Source organism: Trachypithecus francoisi, unplaced genomic scaffold, assembly GCF_009764315.1.
Source record: "Trachypithecus francoisi isolate TF-2019V2 unplaced genomic scaffold, Tfra_2.0 Contig01585, whole genome shotgun sequence".
Lineage (NCBI taxonomy): Eukaryota > Metazoa > Chordata > Mammalia > Primates > Cercopithecidae > Trachypithecus > Trachypithecus francoisi.
The window spans coordinates 597,003-616,700 of NW_022681444.1; the positions used below are offsets into that span (position 1 = coordinate 597,003).

A 19,698-nucleotide genomic window follows, 5' to 3' on the forward strand; every position below is an offset into this window, starting at 1 on the left:
GAAGAAGGAGGCAGATCAGTCCAAGACCCAGGGCAATCATCACTGGCCCAATTCACAAGCACCACCTGCTCAGCACCCTAGGCCCGAAGGACTTCTTAAAGATGTTCGATGAATGAGAACCACTTGCCAGAATGGTCCCAGTCTGGCCACTCTCTGTGTGCCTGCTTAAGATGTGGGAACTCCTCACCATGGCCTACAAGGCTCTCCTAGATATGCCAGACTCTCCTACATCTCTTTCTCACTGCACTCCCTGACCCCACACTCTATTTTAACTATCAGTTCCTTGTCTGTGTTCCCCACTAGAGTAGCAGAGACCTGGCCAACCTTATCCATCGTTGCATCATCTGAACCTAGCAGAATGTATGATACATATAGTAGCCACTCACTAAATATACTTTGTTGAACAAAAGAATACTTAAAAGCACTCAAACTACCAATTTCTCAAAGTTGGCAAACAGAACTTTCCAAGCCTCTTCAGAAAGTAGTGAGAGAGCAGGCTGAGGTCTCAATGGTCATTAAAACGGGCATATGAGTCAGGCGTGAGCCCAAGGGCAAGGTCTATGACTTGCTGATATTTCCATTTCTGGCCCAAGTACAGGGTCTCTCTGTAAATGCTGGTGACTTTGACATCAGCCTCTGGTACCTATGAAAAAGGCCCACATTATTAAGTAAAAGCTAGTACAAAGAAGTTTTTATACCTTATTCGTAGGGATTAGAAATATTATCTATATTAACAGAAGCTGCAATCTTTACTCTTTCAGTGAAAGAGCTTAGATATAGGTAATATATAAATAAAAATCACTTGGAGCCAGGTGTGGTGGTTCATGCCTGTAATCCCAGCAATTTTGGAGGCTACGGCAGGAGGACTGCTTGAGCCCAGGAGTTAGAGACCAGCCTGGGCAATATAGTGAGACCCCATCTCTACAGAAAAACAAAAAATTAGCTGGGCATGGTGGTGCATGCCGTAGTCCTGGCTACTCAGGAGGCTGAGGTGAGAGGATCATTTGAGCCCAGGAGGTCGAGGCTGCAGTGAGCCATGATCACACCACTGCACTCCAGGCTGGGCAACAGAGAGAGAGATCATGTCTCAATAATAACAATAATAACAACTTATTATTCATTTATTAATGAAAAAAATTTATAAAGTAGAACAAGGGCACAAAATCACCATGGCACTTTCACACAGTACCCAAAACAAATGGCGCTTTTTCACATTACAACTCCTTTTTTTTGTAACCATTTCTGCTATTCAGAATGATTTCATTCTCTCCTTCTCTGGATGACCAACTGCAACTCACCCTTGAGACCAGGATCAATTATCACCTCCTCTACGAAGTCTCCCAGGCTTGCTGTTCTCTTTTGCCCAACCCATGTTACACTTGCATCATACCGCATTGTGTTTATTCAATTATCTGGTCCTACCCCAGGCAGTCACTGGGACAGAGGCTAGGTCTTCTCTGAATGCCCAGTTCTAAATCTCCTGTTTGAGACAGTGCATTTGAATGTATGCTGAAGAAGTAAACTGCTTTTAGGGACCAACTGAAACAGTTCTGAGGGATGAAAAATTTTTAGTCTACAGTTATAAGTCATTTAACTCAGGCTGAGCGCTCACTAAATCATACTCAAGAGGACATATGTAGCTGAAATAAGCAGTAGGAAGAGGAGACAGATCAGAGGCCAAAAAAGAAATTAATGCTTAAAAAAGGGTGGCTATCAAATTTATTCCAGAAAGCAGAAGCTGTTTGGCTAAGGCTGCAGTTCTAAGGATTATACCAAAACCTCCTTAAGAAGAAATGAGACCGTAAATACTAACTAGGTCATTAATCAGGCCATTGGAGTCCTGATTCTGACTTCACCTTTTACTAGCAAAGGCGTCTGTGAATGGCACCTGTTATTTAACCTCTCTGAGCTTCAGTGTTCTATGTATAGTAACTGAGTTGCCAGGGGAATTTAATTAAATAATACATGTAAATATACTGACAGAAGTCCCTGCTGCACAGAATATACTCTGCAAATGGCATATAACCTATTCATAATCTAAAGGCACCTAATCTGAATCTTCTCTAGGCCATAAAATAACTTCATTTTTAAAAGCTTTGGGAGACAGGCCTTTCAGGGAGGTCAATGCAATGACACAAGAGAGGAGTTACTATAGAGTAAAGCCTGGCAACCAGCGGCCATGAACAGTTCCTTTCATGATTACTGCCACTGGACCACAGCCATTTACCATTCTAGCAGACGGTAAATGGTCCGCAGCAACAAGAGACACGACCAGATTAAGCCCCAATAGAACACATCATCAAAGATGGTTCATCTCTATAACTTGCCCATTATTGTGAATGAAAGCCTTGCCCTTTCAATAATACATTGAATAAGGCTAAAATTATTAAATATCAGTAGAAAGAGTGAGACACACAGAAGACTGTCTTAATTTTAGACACATAAACTATATCACACCATAAGAAATTCATAATCTTTTCCTTTTTCCCCCCAGTGCTCCAGCTAAAAGTCCTAGGAGTTGAGATATCCTTGAAATATCACTCTTCTTTCTATATATTCAATACATCAATTTTGCCTCCTTTATATTCCTCCCATCTGTTCTCTTCTTGTCTCCCCCTATCTTCTTCCCTGCCTCCAGTAGCAATACTATCAATGTCTCTTGCCTGGGTTAGTAGTCTTCAGTAGCCTTTTTTTAACTGAGGCATAATAGATGTACATAGTTCCAGAGTTCATGTGATAATTTAACATACCCATGTAATTTATACAGATCAAATCAGTGAACTTAGGATACCCATCATCTCAAATATTTGTCCTTTCTTTATGCTAGAACCATTTGAATTCTTCTCTTCTAGCCAGTTTGAAATGTACAATACATTACTGTAAACTATATGCCTTCTAACTGATCTTGGCAATGCTCACACCTACCCCTACAACCTGTTCTTCACACTATAGAAAGACTAACCTTCACAAATAAAGTCTGATCTTGTTACTGTTCTCCTTAGAACCGAACCCATCAAGACTTAACACTGTGCTTTGGGTTCTAAGACCAAAATCCAAATAACGGCCTCCAGGTTTGGGACTGAGTCGTCCAGCTTCAATTCACATAATTCCCCAGTCTCTCCACTTCTGCCGCCCAGTGTTCTCCACATTCCACACATTTTGGACTTCTGCTTCTTCAACTGAGCCAAATTCCCCAACAACAGCAACACAGGGTCTCTGCACATGCCGTTCCTTCTGTGTGCAACACTCTCCCATCCCAGTCTTCTTTGAGTTAACTCCTATTCATTCTCCAAAGCTCAATTCAAATGTGTCCCTTCTTCTGGGAAGCCTCCAGGGACCCACTAAAATAGACCAGGTTCCTTCTGTTACATGCTGTAATAGCAGCATGTCCTTCTTTTTCATTGTACTCATTTCAGTTTCTCGTTGTTATTACTTGATTAATCTATGTCTCACCCTTCAGACTATAAGCTGCATGAGAACAAAATCCATGTCTGCTGTGTGCCAAAGCAGGCACACTCCTTGAGCAGTTCACCTACTAGGATCAGCTTCTAGAAGAATCACTCCAAAGCCACATCATAAAATTTCCCAAATGGCCTAGTCTTATTCTTTCTTAGAGGAAAGCACAAAGTGAACCCTTAGGGATGTTACCTAAAAAACAATGACTGGATAAGAGCCAATCTTCATAATTTCATCTTGATCAATATCTACAAGTGGTTTACTTGTCCAGTTAAAAGTACTATACTTTCGATATTATGAAGAACTTGATTTTAACAAGACAGCTGGATAATCTATTATTAAAATGACATAAGAATTAGAAGGGAAGGCAGAGAGAGGACATTCTCCCAAATCTTCTTTAAGGTATGTGGTGGAATGGAAAGAATATGAACTTTGGAAACGCAAACACCTACATTCAAATCCTTGCTCTGCGATTTAGTGGTTGCTTCACCCTGAGCTAGTTGCCTTATCTCTCTAAATCCCAGCTTCCCTTCCTTGGAAAATAATTCCTGCCTGATGAAACACTGACGAAGATTTAAAACAATTTAAGTAATTAAATTAAAAACAATTTAATAAGTAAAATTATTTACATGGAAATATCTAGTATATATAGTAAGCTCTGGATAAATGTTTCTTTTTTTTTTTTTTTTTCCTTTGTGTACTTCTTTAGTCTCTGATGGTTCCCAAACATCAAGTTTAACAAACACTAATAATGCCAGGCTTCACCCTAATTAAGTAACCTCTTAGTAGTTTTTCTCTCCTGTTATACCCAACCTGTCATCTATGTCCTCAATGAATGAATACACCCCACTCAGACATCCACATTCTCAGTCTATGGAACATCCTTTAATTCCTTGTCAAAATACAGTCCCACAACCAAATACAACATTGCTCATCTGTCATCTCCCTCCAGATAGCCTCTCCTCACTCAGCAGATTCCAAGAGAACACCTATGACATTGTGTCAATTCTCTACTTTTAAATTTCTGTGTACATTCATGCCTGTGTTTATATTTCCACAAACCCTGTACAAGCTCAGAAAATGAAGGAGATGCTATTCTTTGAATTTTGGCCCAGTAAAGGGGGCCAATCTCTTGCAGTTGGTACTATACCTGGAGCTATGTAGCCAGGAGCAGCTGTTGCCCCAACAAAAGCTCCCCTTGTTAGAGTTCCTCTTCCTCTGCCCCGAACAGCTTGGACTGCTGCAGACACAGCTGTATTCACAACACCCTTTGCCTGTTAAAATAACACATTTTCATTACTGAAAGAAATAAGAACCATCTCATTTCTTCTATCATCTCTTCAATGCACAACCACTATGAGAAACTGTGAGCACGTGGGTGAGACCATGAGCTGTCTGTGATGTTGAACCTTCAATTTATCATCTGAAAAACAAAAATGATACCTACCTTACAGAGATGTTGAGAACATGCAAATAACTTCTTTTCACTTGAGTGTTACCCAGAAAGAGTTCATTTTCTACACCAAATTTTAGTAATCAATTTATAACCAAAGTCATTTTAGGCCTTACTAATCATACACACTTGGTACCTAAGTTCCAAATCCATTAAATTATCTGCCGACAGGCAGAAATATCTCAGCAACTAACTACATAGAATTAACTGCAAATCTGAGTGGGGCTAGTGGGGGAAAAACATAAAGAGCTAAGACAGGAGGACCAAAGATGAGGATGCCAGTTCCTGCTCTAAGTAACTGTGACCTCGGGAAGGTAATATGATTTCTTTGAGCCCGATTCCTCTGCTGTTTGTGTATGCATGTATCCACTATTAAATATCTTTTTTGTGTGTGTGTGAGACAGAGTCTCGCTCTATCATCCAGGCTGGAGTGCAATGGTGTGATCTCTACTCAACTGCAACCGCCGCCTCCCAGGTTCAAGCGATTCTTCTGCCTCAGCCTCCCAGGTAGCTGGAATTACAGGCACCCACCACCACGCCTGGTTAATTTTTGTATTTTTAGTAGAGAACAGGGTTTCTCCGTGTTGACCAGGCTGGTCTTGAAATCCTGAACTCAAGTGATCTGCCCACCTCAGCTTCCTTTCAAAGTGCTGGGATTACAGGTGTGAGCCACTGCGCCTGGTCCCATTATTAAATAAATAAATACCACTTTGAAAGCCCCTTCTTGCTCTAAAATGCCATCATCTATGGAAATCTCCCCACTGATTAAAAACGTGGATAATGATACCCACTTTGTTTTCCTTAGAGCAGAAAGAATAACCGAGAATTATGAGAATAACGATACTTTGTTTTCCTTAGAGTAGAAAGAACAAGAGAGAACAAATATAAAAACATTCTAAAAGTACAACAGATAATACTAGGAGTAGCAGTAAACAAGACTGTTGAAAAACCCCTTTTCCAAACTGAACTTTTAAGAAAATCAAAAGGTGTGTAGTTTCAAATTGAATATTATACTTACAGAAATGCAACAAAAACTCAAGCTAGAAACAAGATTCCCCACTAAAACCAAGGTGCAAGAAAGTGGTGCAATGCCTCAAAGCGTACTCTATGATAAAGTCAACAATGTCTAAGAGCTGAAAGAGTCAGAATACACATATGTTTATCTCACTCTGAAAATGTACCATCCTTTATTCTTTCCAGGATAACCTCTACCTCTAGTATGAATGGGCAGGAGACAGTTTCAAGGTTAACTGTGTCATGCACAGGGACTGCCGTTTTTGTTTTTCTCTGAAATAAACCAACCCACATATCCAAAACAGATTGTTTCTTGGCCAGCAAGCACATTGAACACGAGTTTTATAGCTTCTAGTATGGAAAATGTCTAAAAATGAGTGAACTTCAAGTAGACATCTTTCTTTTTTTAATATGACGTAGTCAAAAGTAGTCAGGAAGCAACAATCTGGCAGTAGCAGAGTGATTCCACACTAATCTAGCTCATGTCTAGTAGAAACAAACTTAACTACCTAATAAATATTTGCACATGGGCTTTTTAAACTAAAATTAACTGACCAAATATAAGATGCAATGTGGGAAAAAACACCATAAAACAAGGTCATAAAACAAGAATCATCTTTCAACTAATTTAGAACATACTTTGTTCTATATTTACCAGAAGATTTTAGAAAAAAAAATCTACTTGTTTTCGACATGTGTAACTTAAGGGCTTTAAAAACTTTTTCATCTCAGTAAAATTAAGTTTTCTCTACCTTTTGGATCTCAGAATATAGGCAGTGTTTATTATAGCAAATACAAGAAATTTAAATGAATACCAAACAAATTTTAGATGGATACAATAGTAAAATGTCCATGGCCATTGGAAGAACCACCTGGTTTTAGAAGGAACCCCTATCATCAATTACTGTGTTACCACAGGCAAGTATTTCAATTTCTTTGGGCCTTGTTTCCTTACCTGTAAAATAAGATCAATTCTACCCTCCTACAATGGACTTAGCATATACAACGGAACCTAAATATAATGTTTAACGTAGAATTAAACAATCTAAGCTTCCTTTTATTAGTTTAAGCATTTTTAATTTCTATCATATAATATATTCAGATGTTATTATACCAGGACTCTCCATGAGGCACAATGTGTCTTATATTTACTTACGCAACTCTTTCCCTCACTGTCAGGCATATGGTGTATGACTAGAAAATGTTTTCTGAAGCCGGGCGCGGTGGCTCAAGCCTGTAATCCCAGCACTTTGGGAGGCCGAGACGGGCGGATCACGAGGTCAGGAGGTCGAGACCATCCGGGCTAACACGGTGAAACCCCGTCTCTACTAAAAAATACAAAAAACTAATCGGGCGAGGTGGCGGGCGCCTGTAGTCCCAGCTACTCGGGAGGCTGAGGCAGGAGAATGGCGTAAACCCGGGAGGCGGAGCTTGCAGTGAGCTGAGATCCGGCCACTGCACTCCAGCCTGGGCGACAGAGCAAGACTCCATCTCAAAAAAAAAAAAGAAAAGAAAATGTTTTCTGAATGCATAAATGAATGGATGGAAGAATCTCATATCCATAAGCACGTAATTAGGGGGCCATCTTTTCTAAATACTTTGCTAAGATCCTGGACATTCAGTAGCGCTGACATTTCCAACGTCAGTAACGAACAGAAGCAATACAGCACCAAATTTTATGTGGTCTGCACGGAAACCCAAAGTAAACAATGCAAAAGGACAAAACTGCAAAGGAACTGGAAAAGCGCCTGCAGGCTGATGAGAGCAAAGCCCCAGGTGCTCCTGGCAGCTTCCCCAAACTAAACTGCTTATAACTCATTAAGGTCCAAATCACCTCAAAACTTGACTTCATCAAGAATGACTTCAACCCTCCAAATAATGCTAATAGCCTCATATATACATATACATATACATGTATATATATATTTTGTTTAGGAAGACCATAGAAGAGGTAACCACCAATCGGATTTATATTATTCATGACCTAACCCAAAGCAAAGGTTGCCAAGTCCAAGAAAAAGAAACAACTTCAGAAAAAGCTAAAATGGCACGTGGACAGGAAAGAAAATTTAATTCCTATAACATTTTTCACAGGTTCTGCAAAAGTTTAATGTTTACTCATACCTGAGGGATAATCTTCTTTTTCTTATTATTTGCTGCATTGGGTCCAGAAAACAGCTTCTCCAAGGCAGCTAAAGCTGCACTCGCCTTTGCCACTTTCTTATTTGGACCTGCACCTCTGAATTTCTGTCCATCTACTTCTACCTACAATCAAGAATAACACCTTGCAATTACCCCCATGCAATTCCTCTATGTGCTTTTAATTTAAATAGATTATGACACAGAAAACACCAAAAATCAAACAGTGCCACAAGAACTGACTTAGTCTAAAACTTTACATTAAGTTCAGGATATCCTATGTCTTTGAGAAGAAAGATAAGGCTGGGTTGTGTCTGGCTACACACCTCCATTACAAAGCGCTTGTCATGGCTTCCACCAGTCTCTGAGATGAGTTCGTACTTGAGACCTCTTCTTTTTTCATTGAGCTCCATTACAGGGTTTTTGCCACTTGCTGTGAGGATAGGGCCCTGAGTTCTTACCTATAAGAGAAAGGGAATCTGAAGGTTCAAGCAAGTAAGATTTTAGAATATTACATTTCTTGTTAATACAATTATGCTAAGAAGGAGGCTCAAAAATTCACTTTAAAGCACTCAGGGGCTAGAATGAGTCACCTCTGTACACAAATGGCAAAATATCATTAAAGCTGTAAAAACTCTACAAGCAGTAAACATTGCAGTCATCTGGCCAGCCTTCCTTCGAAGTAGTATTCAAGACCAATGCAACCATGCCACTGTGGGCCACTCCAGGCTCTGCTCTGTAGTGTTCATGATCTAAGAATAATACTCTAAATTACTAATAACGAGAAGAGAACAGTTTGGATTCACATGATGCCTGAGGGTTCATTTTTCTTCTTTAGGGTTAGGAAGAAATAATTCTCAATTTGTGATGTCAGAGGGGAAATGTTCCTATACACCTCTCAGTCACTCTAAAGATTTAAGGGGACCGGCCGGGCGCGGTGGCTCAAGCCTGTAATCCCAGCACTTTGGGAGGCCGAGACGAGCGGATCACGAGGTCAGGAGATCGAGACCATCCTGACTAACACTGTGAAACCCCATCTCTACTAAAAAATACAAAAAACTAGCCGGGCGAGGTGGCAGGCGCCTGTAGTCACAGCTACTCGGGAGGCTGAGGCAGGAGAATGGCGTAAACCTGGGAGGCGGAGCTTGCAGTGAGCTGAGATCTGGCCACTGCACTCCAGCCTGGGCGACAGAGCGAGACTCCGTCTCAAAAAAAAAAAAAAAAAAGATTTAAAGGGACCTAAGGTAAAGACAGTTGGCTATAGACTACGGATTCTGAAATTTTAAAATAACAATCAAGGCAGTCACTCCCTACCCTCAAGGAGCTAAAGTGTAGTGGGAGGGACAGATATCATCACTGCAAAATAACGCATGTTAGAGAGCAGATAATGCTATGGAAATAACTGATTTGAGGAAGGATAAGAATAGAAGTGAAATAATTCATGTAAGAGCATGAAGGTGCAAATGAAAACAGAGGCTAGCATCAAAAGCTAACTAACAAATCCACAAAAGACAACTATAATTTTGAGAAAGGAGAAACCAAAAGATAGGGCACTTTTTGAGGTCAGAGATCATGTCTGTAATTCCACCACACAAGAAATGCTAAACACACAAAATACATGCCAAAAAGTGTTAATTTTTTTTTTATTTTTTATTTTTGAGACGGAGTCTCGCTCTGTGGCCCAGGCTGGAGTGCAGTGGTGCAATCTCGGCTCACTGTAACCTCCATCTCCCAGGTTCAGGTAATTCTCATGCCTCAGCCTCCCAAGTAGCTGGAATTACAGGCACCTGCTACCACATCCGGCTAATTTTTGTATTTTTAGTAGAGACAGGGTTTTACCACGTTGGCCAGGGTGCACTCAAACTCCTGACCTCAGGTGAGCTGCCTGCCTCAGCCTCCCAAAGTGCTGGCATTACAGGTGTGCACCACCACGCCTGGCCCAAAGTATTAAGTATTACATATATAAACCTAATGAAAATCAAGATTCTATCAGTAAAGTATTCTGTGCAGGTCTGATAAGTGGTTAACACTTTAGAGGTGAACCATCAAAGGACAATTTTTAAGGACAAGTTTAAAAACATCAATAACATCAATAAACATCTCTTCCTGATGCGTTTTTATAATCTGCATTTTTTGAATTTCAAGGCAAATTTCCAGTCACTCTTTAAAAGATAATGAGTGATTTTTGAAACTAGGTCTATAGTAATCACTCTATGCTTTCCAAACCTGAAATCATGTCTACAAAAATGAGTCAAGTCATAAAAAATCTGAATTTTAATAAATTACTATTGTTTTAAATGAGGAAATAAATAAGGGCTGTCTTTTCTCCTTGCTTCCCACCATTACTACAATATACAGAAACAAAATATAAATGTAGTCACTACCAAAACTTTTTATGTCAGTGTGGCTGCTACTAGTGCAGCCCACACTGCTCTCTTCCTTTTTAATTACCTTTGTACTTAATGGTCTGGACCTCATAATTAATGAGCCCTTTTTTTCTTTTCTTTTTTTTTTTTTTTTGAGACACAGTCTTGCTCTGTCGCCCAGGCTGAAGTGCAGTGGCGTTATCTCGACTCACTGCAAGCTCCGCCTCCCAGGTTCACGCCGTTCTCCTGCCTCAGCCTCCCGAGTAGCTGGGACTACAGGCACCTGCCACCACGCCTGGCTAATACTTTCATATTTTTTTAGTAGAGACGGGGTTTCACCATGTTAGCCAGGATGGTCTCAATCTCCTGACCTCGTGATCTGCCCGCCTCGGCCTCCCAAAGGGTTGGGATTATAGGCGTGAGCCACCACACCCAGCCGAGCCCTTTTTTCTTTTAATAGATGTAACATTGTCAGCAAAACAACATCTTGACCTGTGACTGCCACCTGTAATGACTGCCATGACATCATCTGTCCTCTATAGCATCCCACAAAGTGCCAAGTGTGGCTTTCTCAGGCTTCAGCCCCATCAGTCCTGTCCACACTGGCCCACTTGGCACTTCTTAAACATTTACTTTCACAACTCAAAGTCATCACTCCTCCTCTTCCTTCAGTCCAGAATGCTTTCTCTTCCCCACACAGCAAAGCTCATCATCTGAAGCCTTGCTGTTCTGCATGATTGTGTAAGTGTATGTCTAAGAGTCTCACCACCCCTTCCTCCTTCAAGATTTGAAATTATTACATTCATTTTTGCCATCACAGTGCTTATCGCATTATATTGCCATTTGTTATAAACATGTCTTTTTACCCTTTTAGCCTGGGAGCAGCTCTAGGCTCTGCAAACAACTTCTGCAACACTTGGCACTAAGCAGGTATTAAAAAGGATTTATGGACTGAAAAAAATTAGTTTATTAATTAAGTCCTTAATAAATACTTATTTGTACAAATGACAAAGTAAACTTTTTTTTATGTAAGCTCTTGCTGTGACTTTAAAGCTAATGTTCTTTACATAGACTGCAGTAAACATGGGTTCCATGAACTCCCCAATGTATTGTGTATACTCAGTACTTGGATTTCATCCCATTCTACTATTGGTGACAATAAGTTCACAGGTCAGGACTTAATTAGGGTCTGAGGTACATACTATGTCAGGCTATGCCTTCCTTCAGGGCTGGACCAACTAAATGATGACCCAATGCACCCCACAGCTTAGCATAAACTTCAAATAATCCCAGTTTCCTCCATTACATCTTGTAGTTTTCTGCCCATCAGTTATCGCGGATAGTCTTGGTATGTTATGAAATGTTGGAAGCAGCTTCCACAGCCAGCAATCAGGAAATACTAGTTCAATTAGAGTATACTCAAATGTTGTGCAGTTTACAGATATTTTTAAAGTGAAAAAATCAAGATATAAAACTGCATGAAAATATGACTGCCTTTATAGAGATTCATTAAAAAACTGGATGGAAATAAACCAAAATAGTAATTATGTCTGTCTCTGTAATATATGTACAGGTTTGTATATGCTTTTGATTTTATTTATACTTTTCTACATCTCTCAAATTTCCTACAATGCACATACATATTACTTTTTTTCTGAGAAAAAAATAAGTATACCTCTAAGGTACTGGAGGTTTCAGTTGTAGAATTTCCAGTATTATTGCTTGAGTTTGAAGACACTGTTTCATTTTTACTTTCATTATCTGATTTTTCATCGGAACTCATACATTCAATATCTGCATCAAAGCCTGTTGGATATCCCATTGCCTGCAATACCTGTACAAATTACATTAAGATGCAGTTTTATTCAGACACGAGAAACCAGAGAATAGACAAAATATTGAGAACAAAAGTTTCAAACTCATAGCGTTTGAACCATAAAACACCTTGCAGGAAGAGCAAGATGGTACTAAATCTGTAAGTCCTTGGTTAAATAGGGTATACCTACCAGGGTAGCACCATGGAAAAATGGGGAAAACCTCCTCAGGGTAATTGAGTTTAAATACAGGATGACAAATATAAACCTGACGTTACTCCTGGTTCATTTAATTTGGAGGTGAGAGGTAGAGAAAATAAACAGGATAGCTAGGTTCAAACCAATAGGACACAGACAGAAATAGCATACTGTAAAAAGTACCCTGGTCTAGAAAGGAAAAAATCTGAGCGTCTAATCCTGTATTTCTTCTCTGGCCCTCAATTTTCCAATCTACAAACCAGGAAGACTGTATTGGTTGACCTCTAAGTTCTATGACTCAATCCATTAGGAGAAATTGGCCCAGAAAGGCAATCAAGAAATTTTTTTATCTTCGAACCAACTTGCCTGTCAATTACAAAGTAACATCTAAAACTTTCTACTTTGCTTCCAACATAAACCACAATCAAAACTTAAAAGATTCAGTCTCAGCCAGATGCAGTGGCTCATGCCTGTAATCCCAGCACTTTGGGAAGCCAAGGCGGGTGGATCATTTGAGGTCAGGAGTTCGAGACCAGCCTGGCCAACATGGTAATACCCAGTCTCTACTAAAGCTACAAAAATTAGCTGGGTGTGGCGGTGCATGCCTGTAATTCCAGCTGCTTTGGATGCTAAGGCAGGAGAATTGCTTGAACTTGGGAGGCAGAGGTTGCAGTGAGCCAAGATTGCGCCACTGCACTCCAGCGTAGGCAACAGAGCAAGGCTCTGTCTCAGGAAAAAAAAACAAAACAAAACAAAAAAAACAAGATTCAGTTTCTAGGTTTATTCTCTATACTAACTAGGCCAGAAACAATTTTAATCTTGTATTTCCATCCTTCTCTCTCAAGGGTTGATTATGGCTACCTCCAATGTTCAAGTTTGTTATACTTTCATTCGATCCTTAGGATTTTTCTTACTTTTTTGAAATAAAGCTTTAAGAACAATGTGTGTGCATGCATGACCGTGCACAGGCATGCTCACAACACCTCCACACACGTGAGTGCCTTTTAATACCTTCCTGATTATACTGCTTTTTAGATGTTTACGAGAGAATATGTTCACATTTTGTAAGCCTCTTTCAAAGGAGGTTGATATAGCTTTGTCACTAATTAGACGCTTAAGCCAGAGGATACAGGGATAGATTCCTAAAGACCCTTGCATTCGTTTCCACTTTTAACTGTTTTAAGTTGCTGAGATTTAAAAGCAACATCGTATTTCTTTATAATAACAACTGTACGTAATAGGTGTTCCAAAAAATGGTTATGGTGACCACACAAATGAGAAGCCACCCTTTATAAACAATCACATCTTGTATAAAGGATTTTGCCAATATAAATAAAACGGTGTTACCCTAAACCAAAAAATGGACCTACATAGAAGTCTGTACCAAGAGAACTTGAAATTAATTCACACAATTCATATGGATAACTTGGCATTCTTATCATAAATAAATGTCTTGTATTTGCTTGGGAGTAAAGCCAAGAACCCTCTTTTTAACATCTTAAGTTCTAAAAGTGCTCAGGTAGTACTTTATACTAAGTACATTAATATCATTTGTTTATATCCTTATTAATATTTGATTTTAAAAACACCTTCTCCACTGTCTGAGTCCTGTAAGTATGCTCTCCCTGAGAAATCTCATCTCCGAGAATAGCTATCATTCCAAATTAACACTAGCCAACACAGGCTGCAAGTCAAAAGCAAACATCACAAATAAGTTTGATTTGTGTATTGCAATAAAAGCTAAAGACATTCATCTTTTCTTAACACAGACAATAAAAATAGGCTAATATACATTATTTAACACTTCTCTCCACCCTTTTCTCACATATCAGATTCGCTTATTATTATTACAGCAATGTATTTCAATATGTTTACAAATATTTTATATAACTGGTGGATTATATCTCAGGTAGGTGTCCAACACAGTGTAACCAAGAAATTCAAATTAAATCATTTTTTATGAACAGTTATTCTAAGAGTATTTACTAGCATATGCTAAGAAGTCAAAAAAGCAGAGTTCTCAGACCTCTGCAACTGATAAAGATTCTCTTCTTAACCAAACTCTAGACAGGATCCTCTGAGCCATGTTTTTATCTAGGCCCCATCCTTGGGCCTTGTCCCTAAGAGCCATGTTGTAACAAGAATCCTGCTAAATTGGTTTAGCCAGAATCCCTCACCCTCAATATTTAATCACCCTTAATCACCCTTGGTATCTGATCAAATTTCCTCTCATCCCCCACTGATATGGTTTGTGTCCTCACCCAAAATCTCATGTCAAATTGTAATCCCGAATGTTGGAGGCAGGGCCTGGTGGGAGGTGATTGGATCATAGGGGCAGTCTCTAATGGTTTAGCACCATCCCTAGTGCTGTCTCATGACAGAGTTCTCAAGAGATCTGGTTGTTTTAAAAGTATGTGGCACCTCCTCACCCTTCTCTCTTCCTTCTGCTCGGGCCACATAAGATATGCCTGCTTCCCCTCCCACCATGATTAAAAGTTTCCTGAGGCCTCCCTAGAAGTCACTATGCTTCCTGTACAGCCTGCAGAATCGTGAGCCAGTCAAATCTATTTCCTTTAAAAATTACCCAGTCTCAGGAATTTCTTTATAGCAGTGCAAGAATGGACTAATATGCCCATCACTGCCCAGGTGGTATGTGATCACCCTGGCCTGCTCTGAGCAAGAATCCTGATAGGTCCCATTTAGCCAGAAATTCCCCCTTCATCCTGATGCTTCCTCTTAGTAATTTTCCATCCACTGATCCACCCCTGTTCCTTGGCTACAAATCCTCACTTGTCCATGTTGAACTCGGAATTGAGCCCAGTTCCATACCGAGGTCTCTTTTCGTTACTGCAGTAATAGTTCCTGAGTACACACTTTTTTTCTTACTGTTTTAACAACTGTCCAGCTCTGGTTTTCTTTGACAAAACTAAGTTTGTTTGGAATCCATGTTAATTCTAAAAAAAAACCAGTATACCAAAGAAAAGTGAATTTCAAGTATCTGGCAAACAAATTCAACCCTAATACATCAATTGAGCTTAAAAATGACAAGATCACTCATGGAAACAAGGTGACTGGGAAATCACCTGTGTGTAATCAAATCCCCTTCTTCCTGGAAGAGGGCTGAGGTTAGCAAAGGCTGAGACTGAGAACGATGATATCCTCAAATACTAGGGGCCAAGAGTGAAAAGAAAACATGGCCCTCCACATCATGGGTCTCTACTCAAAAGAGAGTAACATCTATGGCTTATGTATGATAGAAATCTGATTTCATCAGATTCTCAGGCAATCTGATGTCTCTAAGAACCTCTCCAAAGAGCCTTCCCTTCACCTTCCCCCTTCTAGCTGATCTTTTCCTCACAATGACTAAGATTCTTTTCATGTAACATGGATGATTATGACCCTAAAGGTATCCTTTGTGGGGGGCTGCCAGGATAGAGAAGTGGAAGAGTGAAGAGAAGACTGGCCACTAATTCTCCATCACTTTAGGGTGCTTGCTGCTCTGCAGCCAGGCCAGACTCATGCGAAATGACTGATTTCTTTTCTTTTGATTTGATTCTCTGGTGTGATTTGTCTTAATAGGTACACAACCCTCACCAAGCAATTAAGAACTAAAAGGATTTTTATTCAGTTGGACCTACTTTCATAAACATGTTAGATGGAAAATTCTTTCTCACTCATTTATGAACAACGTATAACATGTGATATAACCTTTATGGATGACAATTTGGCAATATATGCCTGGCATATAATAAGAATTCCAATGCATTTTTTTTAACAAATTAATGAATCACTAAAATGTATTGACCTTTTGACCCAGTAATTCTATCTCTAGAATGTATCTTAAGGAATCATCAGACAAGTTCAAAAAGATTTTTTGTAAAGCAGTAAAATGGAAGTATCTAAATCCAAAATGATTAGTTACATTATGATAACGTAACAGACCATCTGCTAATAATGAAATGTTAGACTATCACTAAAAATAAGAGCAATCTTTGAGTTAGCTATTTAAAAATTCATAATACATTTTTAGATGAAGAGAGTATCGGCTGGGCGCGGTGGCTCAAGCCTGTAATCCCAGCACTTTGGGGGGCCGAGGCAGGAGGATCACCTGAGTTCAGGAGTTCAAGACCAGCCTGACCAACATGGCGAAACCCTGTCTCTACTAAAAATATAAAAATTAGCTGGGTGTGGTGACAGGTGCCTGTAATCCCAGCTACCCAGGAGGCTGAGGCAGGAGAATCACTGGAACCCGGGAAGCACAGGCTGCAGTGAGCTAAGATTACGCCACTGCTCTCCAGCCTGGGCAACAAAGCAAGACTCCATCTAAGAAAGAAAGAAAGAAAGATCCTATTTTTAAAAAATACATTTTTACAGACATTATGTAGGTTCACCACTCCTTATCTGAAACCCTTAGTGCCAGGTTGTTTTGAGAATTCATAATTTTTCAATTCTGACAGCTAATACAATACATATACCACATATTTTCCAAATCCCCAGTGGATTCTCAGGTGCTGCCCCATGTTTATGCAAAGGAACATATAAAATAATCACACTAAATAGAATACTAAAGACTAAAAATAGCTCCCTATCAATTCAGGTCATATTTTGCCAACAGGTAATTTGCATCAAACCTAGGGAAATTTTTTTCATTTTTAATGCTTTCTGAAGTTAGAATTGTAAGTTAAAACAAGAAGGCTTGGAAGAATAAATACCAAAATGTTAATGGTTATTATTTCTGGGCATTAGAACTATGAATTTTTTCCCCTCATTTTCTAAACCATTTATAACAAACACACATTATGCATTTATAATAAGATTTAAAAAGCCAAAAGTAACTTTTAGAAAACAAGACATAAAATAAAAAATCTATGAAGACCTTAGGGAGAACAATCTACCTCAAAATAGCAAATTCTGGAATAAAGCTATCGTGTCATAAACCTGAGATGTGAGAGGCCTAGAAAAGACTGCAGGCCACTTGAGACTGACAGCTAGTAATAGGTTTTCATATCATATAGCTGATAAACCAAAGCAGAGTTTTTCAAACCTTCAAAGCCAGTTTACTCTGATTCATAATTCATTTTACATAAATGGATCAAAAGTTTAGTTTATCCCATTTTCAAAAAGGGAAAATCTTAACTCTTCATAAATTTCAGATTTACCAGTTACTGCACATTCTACCCAAAATGCCACTCAAGGTAAATAAAAGTATGAAGGCCATCTACCCACCACACCAGTCACAAGAAACCATTAACAATTTCCTCAGGTCCAGTGTCATTCAGATTATAACTGATATCTACATTTCCAAAATTTGTCAGGGAGCTTAACTTAATCCCAAGTTTACAGCCCCTCCATGTTTACCAAAAGCTCAGGTGAATAAAACATAATATTTGGAATTTAAGACAAAAGCATACCCAGTCCAACCAAGTTCCATTACATCATAAAAAGATATCACTGCATCAAATGAAAACAGCATCCAAATCTTGTCACATTGCAAAATTTGCCACTCTACTCGCTCTCCCAAATTTTACTGGATTCGAATTTGCTATGAGGCCACTAGCTTATGTTAAAGGTTACTGTACGAAACAACCCACAAAATTTATCACTGCATCATAGATGCCTTTAAAAGAGATCACTGATATCCTTGGTTTGTGAAGATCTACCCAAGGAGAAATGCCCACCCGATCAAATACCGCAACTGTGACTCTCATAACCAAATTCTCTGTACTTAAGACAAAGAGAGTGAACTGTATATTTCACAAGCTTTTTGTGTCAGCTGCTACAGAACTTAGCTCTAAACTTGTGACTCATTCTCAGTGTATGTTGTTATTAAACTGTATGTTTAGTCTTATTCCTGGACTTACTTTCCCCCTCATTGTTGGTTTTCTTTTTCTGCCTCATTTTAAATTCATACTCTTTCATCATACTTTAGATATCCCTTTTCTAGTGAAGACAGAGCATAAGTACTATGTGGTGTTTGGTATTTTTAAAGCTTAGTGATTGTTTTTCTGCATGCATTGTTCTCATCAGTATCTGACATCTACACGCTTCTTTGTATATTTGTTGTCTATCTTCCCATCCTATACACACTAGAATGTAAGCTCCATGAGAGCAGGAACTTTGTTTCATTAACTGCCATATCCCCAGTAGCTAGGATGGTGTTCGCATATACATTAATAATACACACAAAATGACCATGAAATTAGTCCAATTATATCGTATGCCATACTGTTACATAAAATAACTTTTCTTAAGTGAATCTGATCTTCAGTCTACATGATCTTTAACATTTTTGCACTAGTCTGCAAGAGGTCAAATATACTCATAGAGAGATGCCATTACTTGGAAATTTTCTACAAACCTACATGCATAATTGGTCCAATCCTGGACATTATTCCCTATGGAAATATTCTAAAAATACAGATGAAGCACCATATACAAAGATACTGATCAAATTTATAATAGAAACAATCTGGAATAAGCAAAATATCCAATGATAGGAGAATGTTTAAACAAATAGTTTACTCACAGCATGTTAATCATACAGCCATTAAAAATTATTTATGAAGATTTTCATAATGAGGAAAAACAGTAATGAAACATTACAAGAAAAAAACAGAAGATAAAATTACATACATACTGTGAGCTCACTTAAAAAATAAACAGCAAAATAGAAAATGATTGGAAATAAACCAACATACTAGATACAAATACTAATGGTCTTTGCCTCAACAATGGTCAGTTGACGTATTTTAATTTCTTTACTTCTTTCTGTATTTTCCAAATTTTATATAATTACCACATAATATTTTACAACAACAAAACTTTGTTATCCAGAAGTAACAAAAGTCTATATATAATAATATTGCTATTAAAATGCTTAAAAAATGACAATTTATTATAGGAAAATAAGCATATTATTTGGAACATAAAATAAGAAAGCATTGCGAAGTAAAACAAATACTGTACCTTCACCGCTACGTGAAGTTTTGCTGTCTTCTTGGATGGTCCTGAGGCTTCATATGTTGTGCCATCCACATCTACGGACATTGTGAAGACTGGGGCATGAACAGGGCCAGACTGAGATAAAAGCTTATACTGAAGCCCAGGCCTGATCTGATTTAGCCTCATTAATGCATTCATAAGGTCTATTGCTTTACTATCCAGAACTGTTAAAGAAAGAGGAATGAGGTCAGAAATTAACTAGAAAGTAATCAATAATTACTGTAAATTCACCAGATTGTTTTAAAATGAGGATTTC

General features: G+C 38.7%; 1 protein-coding gene across 2 annotated transcripts in view; it reads right to left on the reverse strand.

Annotated features, from left to right (window-relative positions):
* The window catches only part of STRBP (spermatid perinuclear RNA binding protein), a 165,512-nt gene that overhangs the window by 18,674 nt on the left and 127,140 nt on the right, over window positions 1-19,698 (reverse strand). For both annotated transcript variants that reach the window (XM_033190522.1, XM_033190512.1), the window contains exons 12-16: window positions 19,407-19,606; window positions 12,104-12,262; window positions 8,389-8,523; window positions 8,048-8,188; window positions 4,607-4,730 (exon numbers count right to left, since the gene is read on the reverse strand). In XM_033190522.1, the coding sequence (XP_033046413.1) occupies window positions 4,607-4,730; window positions 8,048-8,188; window positions 8,389-8,523; window positions 12,104-12,262; window positions 19,407-19,606 (759 nt within the window). The remainder of the gene's footprint in view (window positions 1-4,606; window positions 4,731-8,047; window positions 8,189-8,388; window positions 8,524-12,103; window positions 12,263-19,406; window positions 19,607-19,698) is intronic.